The sequence below is a fragment of the Xenopus laevis genome, chromosome 1L (genome assembly GCF_017654675.1).
Source record: "Xenopus laevis strain J_2021 chromosome 1L, Xenopus_laevis_v10.1, whole genome shotgun sequence".
Lineage (NCBI taxonomy): Eukaryota > Metazoa > Chordata > Amphibia > Anura > Pipidae > Xenopus > Xenopus laevis.
The window spans coordinates 96,391,363-96,403,145 of record NC_054371.1 but is presented as its reverse complement, the minus strand read 5'-3'; the positions used below and the strand labels follow the sequence as shown (position 1 = coordinate 96,403,145).

At 40.8% G+C, this 11,783-nt stretch overlaps 1 protein-coding gene across 1 annotated transcript in view; it reads left to right on the top strand.

The window, feature by feature from the left end:
- Nucleotides 1–6,688: 6,688 nt before the first annotated feature.
- ctu1.L (cytosolic thiouridylase subunit 1 L homeolog) overlaps nucleotides 6,689–11,783 on the top strand; it is a gene marked incomplete at its 5' end in the record, with an annotated part of 35,275 nt that continues 30,180 nt past the window's right edge. Inside the window, 1 exon segment of the mRNA NM_001096894.1 lies at nucleotides 6,689–7,195. Within this exon segment, the coding sequence (NP_001090363.1) occupies nucleotides 6,700–7,195 (496 nt within the window).

Genomic DNA, 11,783 nt, shown 5'->3' with positions numbered 1-11,783 from the left:
TTCCACTAACAATAGGTTTACCCTAGAAAACTACCCATTATTAGAAAGAACAGATTCTGGTGAATCAAAAATGGATAAATATATCTTTGTAGTCCAAACTACCAAGTTGCAATTGTTTCCTAAATTTATAATGTTTTATAGAAATTGGTGAATTTTTTTGAAAAATGACCTCAAAGCTTCCACTCTGCAGCATCTCACACACATCATTAGGTATCAATGTAAAACACCCCAAATATGAAAGCCTGGAGTCCACTGAACAGTTTGATGCCCAATATGTATAGGTGTACCCAAGCATGTGGTATATAGGGGCCCTAAAATGTAGACACCTCATTTGAGCTATCAGTTCTGTAATTCCAGATACTGCAAAATCAACACATTTACATAGTTTGGGGGGGGGGCAAAGTTAGAAAAAAAGTACGTTCACCCCAGAAAACCATATATTTTCGTAAAGTACACATTCCCCCAAATCCAAATTGGGTATGCATGTCTTTCTACTCCAAAGCACCAAGCTGCAAACCTTTCCTAAGTTTGGCAATTTTGGTGCCATTTTCTAAAATCGCCTCAAAACTTCCAACCTGCAACATCGTATTTCCACATACTATTATGTATCAATATAAATCACCCCAAATATGAAAGCCTGGGGTCCCCTGAACAGTTTGATGCCCAATATGTATAGGTGTACGTAAGCACGTGGCCCAAAAATGAAGACCCTCCCCCCATATGGTCTGTCATTTCAGGTACTGCAAAATCAACACATTTACATCGTTTTGGGGGGGGGGCAAAAGTAGAAAAAGGTAAGTTCACCCCAGAAAACCATATATTTTCGGAAACTACACATTCCCACAAATCTAAATTGAGTATGCATGTCTTTGTACTACAAAGTACCAAGTCGCAAACCATTCCTAAATTTGGTGATTTTGGCAACATTTCCAAAAATCACCTCAATTTCTAGCCTGCAGCATCATATTACCCATATACTTTTAGATATCAAGATAAATCACCCAAAATATGAAAGCCTAGGGTACCATGAACAGTTTGATACACAATATGTATAGGTGTACCGAAGCACATGACATACAGGGGCCCCAAAAGGAAGACCCCCATATGGTCTGTGATTTCAAGTACTGCAAAATCAACACATTTACATAGTTTTGGGGGGGGGCAAAAGTAGAAAAAGGTAAGTTCACCCCAGAAAACCATATATTTTCGGAAAGTACACATTCCCACAAATCTAAATTGAGTATGCATGTCTTTGTACTACAAAGTACCAAGCCGCAAACCATTCCTAAATTTGGTGATTTTGGTGACATTTCCAAAAATCACCTCATAATTTCTAGCCTGCAGCATCATATTACCCACATACTTTTAGGTATGAAGATAAATCACACCAAATATGAAAGCCGAGTTCAACCTTTTTTTTTTTTTTTCTTTTTATTAACTACCTATATGCCAGTTGATCCAGAGGAAGGCAAAAAAATCCATCTGAAGTCTCTCCAATTTGCCTCAGAGGGGGAAAAATTCCTTCCTGACTCCAAAATGGCAATCGGACTAGTCCCTGGATCAACTTGGACTATGAGCTATTTCCCATAACCCTGTATTCCCTCACTTGCTAAAAAGCTATCCAACCCCTTCTTAAAGCTATCTAATGTATCAGCCTGTACAACTGATTCAGGGAGAGAATTCCACATCTTCACAGCTCTCACTGTAAAAGGCCCCTTCCGAATATTTAGGCGGAACCTATTTTCTTCTAATCGGAATGGGTGACCTCGTGTCAGCTGGAAAGACCTACTGGTAAATAAAGCATTAGAGAGATTATTATATGATCCCCTTATACTATACATAGTCATCATATCACCCCTTAAGCGCCTCTTCTCCAGCGTGAACATCCTCAATTTGGCCAGTCTTTCCTCATAGATAAGATTTTCAATACCTTTTACCAGCTTAGTTGCCCTTCTCTGTACCCTCTCTAATACAATAATGTCCTGTTTGAGTGATGGAGACAAAAACTGTACGGCATACTCTAGATGGGGCCTTACAAGTGCTCTATACAGTGGAAGAATGACCCCCTCCTCCCGTGACTCTATGCCCCTTTTAATACAGCTCAAGACCTTATTTGCCCTTGATGCTGCCGACTGGCATTGCTTGCTACAGCCAAGTTTATCATCTACAAGGACTCCAAGGTCCTTTTCCATAATGGATTTGCCTAGTGCAGTCCCATTAAAGGTATAAGTGGCTTGGATATTTTTACATCCCAGGTGCATGACCTTACATTTATCAACATTGAATCTCATTTGCCACTTAGCTGCCTAGATTGCCAGTTTGTCAAGATCATGTTGCAAGGATACCACATCCTGGATAGAATTAGTTGGGCTGGATAATTTTGTGTCATCTGCAAACACGGATACATTACTTACAACACACTCCCCTAAGTCATTAATGAACAAGTTAAATAAAAGTGGACCCAATACTGAGCCCTGGGGGACCCCACTAAGAACCTTACTCCAAGTAGAGAATGTCCCATTAACAACCACCCTCTGTACCCGATCCTGTAGCCAGTTTCCTATCCACGTGCAAACGACTTCATTAAGCCCAACAGACCTTAGTTTAGAAAGCAGTCGTTTGTGGGGCACAGTATCAAACGCTTTGGCAAAATCCAAATAGATCACATCTACTGCCCCCCCACTGTCCAGAATCTTACTTACCACATCATAAAATGCAATCAAATTCTTCTGACATGACCTATCCTTCATAAAGCCATGCTGATTGTTGCTCATAATGCCATTCATTAGAACAAAATTTTGAATGTGATCCCTTAACAAGCCTTCAAATAATTTGCCCACCACAGATGTCAAGCTTACTGGCCTATAATTGCCAGGCTGAGATCATAATACCTTTTTAAATATTGGAATAACATCAGCTTTTCTCCAATCCATAGGCACCATACCAGATGACAGTGAATCTGAGAAAATCAGAAATAAGGGCTGGTCTAAAACTGAACTAAGCTCTCTTAGAACCCGGGGGTGTATGCCATCAGACCCTGGAGCCTTGTTTATATTAATTTGTATTAAAGCTTTTTGAATCATATCCTGAGTCAGCCACTGACTAGATTGAACCATTCGTGCAGTTATAAAGTGATCCTGTGAACCCACACTCCTCTATTGTATACACTGAAGAAAAGAACTGATTTAACACATTTGCCTTTTCTGTATCTGTTACAACCATACTGGTACCATTATTTAATGGAGCAACACTCTCAACCTGCATCTTTTTACTATTAATATATTTAAAAAACTTTTTAGGGTTAGTTTTCAGCTCCACCGCAATTAACTCTTCATTTCTTTTCTTAGCCTTCCAGATTGCTGATTTACAACATTTATTACAGTGTTTATATTCATTAAATGCAGCTTCTGTCCCTACAGATTTGTAGTTTTTAAATGCCTTTCTCTTCTTTCCCATTAACTTCTTTACTTCTGTATTAAGCCACACAGGATGATTCTTGGAGCTTCTACGTTTAGTCCTTAAGGGAATAAATTGAGAACAGTAATGATTTAATATCATTTTAAAGGACAACCATTTCTGTTCTGTATTTTTAGCTGAAAACGTATTGCTCCAATCAATGCTCTGTAGGGCAGCCCTCAAGGCACTAAAATAAGCTTTTCCAAAATTCATGGTTTTTGTTGCCCCAGTATATTTTTGTTTTTTGCACCAGACATTAAAAGATATAACATTATGGTCACTATTACCCAAGGGTTCAATGACTTGCACATTTGCTATAAGTTCTGGGTCATTTGAGATCACCAAATCAAGAATAGCATTTTTTCTGGTTGGCTCCTCGACAACCTGTGCTAAAAAATTGTCCCCCATATGGTCTGTCATTTCAGGTACTGCAAAATCAATACATTTATATAATTTGGGGGGGGGGGCAAAAGTAAAAAAAGGGAAGTTCACCCCAGAAAACCATATATTTTCGGAAAGTACACATTCACATGAATCTAAATCGTTTTTTACATTTCTGAAAATCGCCTAAAAATATTGCAATTGGCCGCATTTATCTTACCCAATTTCTTGCATACAATAGTAAAACACCATAAATACTGATGCCAAGGGTCTACTGAACAGTTTGATGCCCAATATGCATAGATATACCAAGGCAGCTGGCATGTGCGGACCCCAAATAAACAGTGCATATGATTTTTCTCTGCTGCTGATTCGCCTTCTGTGAACATAGACCATTGACTTCATATTATGTGCCTCACGATCCTCCTAACAGCAAAGACCCCCCCAAAACCATATATGTTTGAAAAGTACACATTCTGACAAATCCAACAAAGATAAAGATGTCTTTCTACACCAAAGTACCAAACTGCAAATCTTTTCTAAACTTAGAGGTTTTTACAACATTTCTGAAAATCGCCTAAAAATGTTGGTCTGCCACATTTTTCGCACACGTTTTATGTACAAAGAAAAATCACCCTAAATATGGATGTCAGAGGTCTAATGAATAGTTTGATGCCCAATATGCATAGATTTACCAAAGTATGTGTTGTGTACGGACCCCAAAAGAAAAACATGCATATGCATTTTCACGATAGCCAACTCAGCTGCTGAAAACAGTACCTGACTTTGCGTTATGTGTTGTAAGACCCCCAAACTGTAAAAAGCCCCCAGAACACCATATATTTTTGAAAAGTACATATTCTGATGGATCAAACTAAGTAAAATATATCTTTCTGTAGCACCAAACAGCAAAATTATACTAAAGATACATAAGGAAAAATAATGCAGGGATAACAAAAATTGTGTAAATCAATGAAATAACAAATTGACTGATCCGACAGCATAATTAGTGGCCGAAATCATAGTCATGCTGCCAAAACAAATGGTTTTTAGGGGTAAAAAAAAACAATTTAGAAAAATGAAAAAGTGCTCTTTGTGAGTTTTTTTGTGTATACACTTCTAAAAGTGATGTGACAGTGTGTGTGTGTGTGTATAAAAGTGTGAAATAAAGTGTAAATAAGTGTACATAACTGTACCAAAAAAAAAAAAAAGAATCTTTACTAAAATGAGTGTGTAAATGTGTACAAGTGTATAGATGTATATAAGTGTGTAAATCAAGCCCACTTACCGTTGCTGGAGCAGGAGGGACAGTCTGATTGTTGTAAAGTCTTGCAGCAGCGTGTATGCTGAGTCACTGCAGCAAGGAAGTGCGTGGGCGTCGCCAGTGAAGCAGAAAGAAGAAGGCAGCCGGAGGAGCTGGTAAGTTGTTCAGCTGCTGCTTCTTGCGAGCTTAGGCCAGCCCTGCATTTGTGCTTGGCAGGCAAAGGGTTAAACAGAACAGCTGCATTTGGAAATCAGATTCACTGTTGATCTCATATTCCACAGCACGCAAAGGTTTTGGGGTGTCCAAATGAACTATTTCTAGATGGCTAGTAGAGCTAATAAACAAAACAAAAAAGCTGGAACATAAACCAAAACCTTTCCAGGTCAAGGCTCACTCAACTAGGGCACAGAGTACTTCTTGGGCTCTTCAGAACTTGGCTACATCAGAGCAAATATGTAGGGCTGCCCCCAACACTTTCATTAAGTTTTATAAACCACATGTTTTTGCATCAAATTCGGCCGTGTTTGGCGGTAAGGTTTTACAAGCAGCTGTGGCACAGTAAAGTACAGTATGATAACTCCTAGTCACTCGACTAGGGCACAGAGTACTTCTTGGGCTCTTCAGAACTTGGCTACATCAGAGCAAATATGTAGGGCGGCCCCCAACACTTTCATTAAGTTTTATAAACTACATGTTCTTGCTTCAAATTCGGCCGTGTTTGGCCGTAAGGTTTTACAAGCAGCTGTGGCACAGTAAAGTACAGTATGATAATGCAGCTGATATGATGCCACAGTAAATATTTTCATGATGCAAAGATGAGTACACAGTAAAACTGTTTCATGGTTTAATAATACTGTTTATTTTTCAATGTTTAATACACTTGTATGATGATACAGCAAATGTTGCATGTTTTATTGACTCATAGTAAACTATTCAGGGGGCACAAAGTTTGCCTTACCCACCCTTTAATTACGGGACAGCTTTTGGATGTCCCCAAGCGTCTGCACTGACAGGAGGGCCAACTAGAGAAAAAGGAATTTTAAATTACCGTAAAATCGTTTTCTAGTAGGCCCGAACTGTCAGTACAGTAAGTCCCACCCAGGCTGATTTTAGTATGGGTATAGGGACACTAAATTATTATCTATACTTTTGATAGCTCCTGACCAATATTACTCTCTTCTTTCTGGGATACTCCACCTCATTAAGCTTTACAAACGAACTGGGGATGTGAGGTGGAACCAGAATATATATGTTAGGGGAGGGGTTAGGAGTTAGTTTTTCTGTCCTTCCTCCAGAGGTGACGATAGACATAACCCAAGCGTCTGCACTGACAGTTCAGGCCTACTAGAAAAGGATTCATAAAAGGATTTATAAATTAAACTATAAATACAAAGTAATTTAGTGTGAAAGTGTCTTGTGTGAAGGTGTACTAGTAGGACAATTACTATTGCTTTTGCTTGATTGGTACTTGTATGCCAGATAATGCATATATTTCCTGTCATACCTTTTTAAACGTATGGATTAGAATATCAGGTGCTTGTGAAAGTACAATTATTTATTGTATAATATGTTTTTTACTTCACAATAGGTTTGCCACAATGCCTGTCAAATGTAGTAGCTGTGAAGAATGGCGCGCAGTGCTACGAAGGCCAAAGACTGGTCATTCCTTGTGCAAGGATTGCTTTTTTTATGCGTTTGAGGAAGAAATTCACAATACCATTGTATCTGCAAAACTTTTCCATCCTGGTGAAAAGGTTGGTATTGGAGCTTCAGGTGGTAAGGACTCTACTGTGCTTGCCCATGTTATGAAGGTGCTAAATGAGCGCTATGCTTATGGGCTGGATTTAATCCTGTTGTCTGTGGATGAAGGCATTTCAGGGTATCGTGACGATTCTCTACAGACAGTGAAGAGAAACCAGCAGCAATATGAGTTGCCTCTTAAGATTGTTTCCTACCTAGAGCTTTATGGCTGGACAATGGATCAGATTGTAAAGCAGGTTGGCCTCAAGAATAATTGCACCTTCTGTGGTGTCTTCCGTAGACAGGCTCTGGATCGTGGTGCCATGATGTTGGGCATTAACAAAATCTGCACAGGTAATTATAGGCATATCATTTCATTAAATTGCTTTGCCAGTTGCTGTTTGTTTGTGGGCCTTTCTGTCTGAAATTTAGTCTTCAACAAGTGAAATGCATGCTTAATTGGGTTCAGATCAGGTGACGGACTTGGCCATTCAAGAATATTCCACTTCTTTGCTTTGATAAACTCCTGGGTTGCTTTGGCTGTATGTTTTGGGTCATTGTCCATCTGTATTATGAAACGCCTCCCAATCAATTTGACTGCATTTACTGTAGCTGGATTTGAGTAGACAGTATGTCTCTGAACACCTCAGAATTCATTCGGCTGCTTCTGTCCTGTGTCACATCATCGATAAACACTAGTGTCCCAGTGCCACTGGCAGCCATGCACGCCCAAGCGTGAGCTTCTCCATACTTTTTTCTTGCCATCATTCTGGTAGAAGTTGATCTTTGTTTCACCTGTCCAAAGACGTGTGAAATGTGCTGACTTTTTTTTAGATGTTTTGTTAGCAAAGTCCAATCAAGCCTTTCTATTCTTGAGGCTTATGAGTGGCTTTCACCTTGCAGTGCACCCTCTGTATTTACTTTCATGCAGTCTTCTCTTTATGGTAGACTTGGATATCAAATACGCCTACCTCCTGGAGAGTGTTGTTCACTTGTTTGGCTGTTGTGAAGGGGTTTCTCTTAAAGGACCACTAACATCAAAAAAAATTTGTAATTACACAACGAAAAAAAAACACCTACACAAATTATACTTTAAAAAAGCAAAGTCTTTATTACAGAAACTCTGCTTCCTGTCTTTGAGCGGGGCTTGATTTCTCCTCCCTGGCTCTCTGCTGCTGGATCCTTTAGCTGCCGCATTCTGTGCTTTCTGTAGTCCAGCGGTGCTTCCAGCATGAACTTGAGGCGGATCTGTGGTGCCGGTGTTCCTATGGGGCCATGTTCTCTCTCTCATTGCTGTTATGGCTCAGGCCCTGCTGAGCTGCGGGACTCTGCATCCAGCTGACTACAAGTCCCTGCGTCCCACTGTCGGTAGCGCTTTGGGAGAAGCTGCCCAGCAGAAGGGACTGATGCATGTTGGGACTTGTAGTTTTGTCGGTGGCTGCCAAGCGCCAGAGAGAAACAGAGTTGCAGTGGGTTGCGCGCAGTTGCGAGGGCTCTAGGACGTGCTACCGGTTGTCCCAGCAAACTGTGTATGAGAACCCCCAAATACCCCCGGTCCTCCCTAAATACATTGACGCCCCCTTTCCAAGTCTTCCTTCTCCCCTTGCCACACAGCTGCCCTACAGGGAACTGACCCGGACTCACCTCCCCGGGCGGAGGGGGATCTTGTAGGGCCTTAGCAGTTACAGCAGTGAGAGAGAGAACATGGCCCATAGGAACACCGGCACCGCAGATCCGCCTCAAGTTCATGCTGGAAGCGCCGCTGCACTACAGAAAGCACAGAATGTTGCAGCTAAAGGATCCAGCAGCAGAGAGCCAGGGAGGAGAAATCAAGCACCGCTCAATAGATGGTCGCCCTTTCGCCTTTTCTGTAGAAGACAGGAAGCAGAGTTTCTGTAAGTTATTTCTTAATACAGACTTTGCTTTTTTAAATTATAATTTGTGTAGGTGTTTTTTTTCGTTGTGTACTAACGAATTTTTTTTAAAAATTTTTTGATGTTACTGGTCCTTTAACCATAGAAATGATTCTGCGATCATCCACCACTGTTGTCTTCCGTTGATGTCCAGGTCTTTTTAAGTTGCTGAGTTCACCAGTGCTTTCTCAGGATGTACCAACCTGTAGATTTTTCCATTTCTAATATTGTAGCAATTTCTCGGATAGGTTTTTTTCTGTTTTTGCAGCTTAAAGGGGATCTATCGCGGAAATCAAATTCTCCTAAAGGATAGTTGAGGTGGAAATAATAAAATCTTTAAATATATTTCTTTAGCAGAAATGCTTACTTTTTTTGTAAAATGAAATATTACTACATGAAATGAGGGTGCTTTCTCTGAGAGACAGTTCAAGCTACTGCTAAATGGGAGTGATTACTCACAAGCTATGACGGCACTTAGCAACTAGCAAAGTCCCACCCTCCTCCTTGCTGAATAGCATTCTCATACTAACTGTTACTCTGGAAGCTCCTTGTGAGAAAAGTAAGGCTGTCAGGTCTGCACATTCTCCCAGTCAAGTACAGACCGAGTGATTGGTAAATATTATACTGATGTATATATAATGTTTGAGGGAGTTTGACTTTTTTTTTTGATAAATTATTTTGTCTACGTATGTTTGTATAATTTTTATTGATACAGCGCTACTTATGTTCACGACAGTATACAGCAGATATAAACGGGTCATTATTTTATTGATTTTAAATATTTTCAAAGTACAATTAGTAAGAGCTTAGTGTCAAAGAGACTAAAGTGCCATGCCCCATTGAGTTTACAATCTGAGATTATATCTGTCTATCTCTGTGTGTTGAACCCTGCCTGGTAGTAATTTATTTGCATATTTTCTTTTCCACAAATATTGCTACAGATATTGTAATCCTATCTCTGGGATATTTTCTTTAAAAGGTAAATTCAGATTTTTTGGGTAGCTTCTATCAGGTGTGTGGAAGATAACAGAATTCTTTATCCCTTTTTTACATTAAACATTATCTTGCTGTTTTTGCTGCTGGTGACTGAAATTGCTTGCAACTTGCTATTACAGTCAAATACCTCCTTCTCCATCCCTAATTTAGTCCTATTGGCGATGTTTATTGTTATTATACATGCCAACATTCTTTTTGCAATCATTGTCCCAGTTTTTAGCCCAAACTATGGTCTAAAAGGGTGGTGTACTACAACGATGGTCGAGTTGTGTCAGATTATTGTGCAACAGCTCTTTTGCTGAGATCCCTGCAGGTTTTGCTAAGGGTGATGCACAAATTGAGGCTGTGTGTGCACTGAGTTTGGAGTATTTAAAAAGAATGGTTCACCCACTGTGGATGCCCTGCAAATGTCATTGGATGACTGCAAATTGACACTAAAGTGTGCGCTAACCTCTGCTGTCTCTCAATGCATGCAAATTGCTGCTGGTAGTGAGCACAGAACTAATGAGTCTCGTAATAGTTGCCCCACTGAATTGGGGCAGGAGGGCTGGGATAATTTGGCATGAGAGCAGGGAGAATTGGAAAGGAGAGCAGGGAGAATTAGGAAGGAGGGAATGGAGAATTGGGCAGGTGGGCAGGAGGCCTTGGACAATTTGGCAGGAGGGCAGGGAGAATTGGGAAAGAGGGGATGGAGATTTGGGCAGGTGGGCAGTGATAATTGAGCAGGAGGGCAGTGATAAGTGGACAGGTGGGTAGTGATAATTGGGCAAGTGAGCAGGGAGAATTTGGCAGGAGGTCAAGGATCATTTGGCAGGAGAGCAGGGAGAATTGGGAAGGAGGGAATGGAGAATTGGGCAGATGGGCAGTTCTAATTGTGCAGGAGAGTAAAAAATCCAGCAGTATCAAGGACCACATCAGTCTGCACATCAATCTCCTGCATTTCCCTCATTGTGATTTGATCGTTGAGCCCTAGGGCACATGAAGGGATCAGCCCTATATTGCCTACTCAAGGTGGCCATATTGGGGCAAGATCCACTTGTTTGGCAACCTCTCCAAAGAGCTGTTCTGCACATGCATGGCCACCTTTACTCTGACTAATGGTGTTGCTTGCTCCTCAGAAGACCCATACTCCAGTTGTGCATCTAGGTCTATGCAATAAAATTCGGGGGCAGATTTACTAACGTGCCTTACTCCGCAAATTCACTAAAATGCGGATTTTACTTTCATCAGAGTTGCCTTCGCCACCTCAGACCAGGCGAAGTGCATTACTATAATAAGTACCTAGATCTTCCTCAATCTTCTGTCACTTGCATTATATTCTGTGAGCAGAAAATGCCTTAACCCTTTCCCTGCCAGCCAATTTGTCCTAAATGCAAACATCTACTGCCAAGCAGTTTTTAGACATTTTGTACTCTTTCCCTTTAACCTTTTACCTGCCAAGAACGTAGGTACTACGTTCTTGCAGGCAAAAGCTCTAACTGCCAAGCACGTAGTACCTACGTTCTTGGCTGTAAAGGGCTCCTCTCTGCTTCTGCGGAGATTGTCGCTTCTGCAGAGGGTTTTGTTACTCTCCCCAACCCCTAGGCAATGAGCAGAGGGAGTGGAGGGGGAGGTCATGTGGGTCCTGCGACGCAATCGTCGCAGGACCCGCCTACAGTTATGCAGACACATGTCTGCTCCTTGTGCTGCGTCTCCTCTGCCTGTTCCAGCCAGCCTGTTGCTTCCTGCTGCGTGCACTCTGCTTTAGGACCCCCCCCCCTTAGCTGCCCAGGACCCTGCTGGACATCAGATCTGTAATTAGCATTTATTTTACAGTCACATACACACATTTACACATACTAATTACATGCATGTACAAATACACAAGACACATTTTACTAAGTTAGCTTTATTCTTTTCAGGCTTTTTTTGTTTTTTTGCTGTTGTTGCAATTTTGTATATGTCAGAATGTGTACTTTACAAAAATATATGTTTTTTGGGGGTCTTGTGATGTTAGAGGGTCTTGTGGCACAATATGCACACTGCTTTATGTT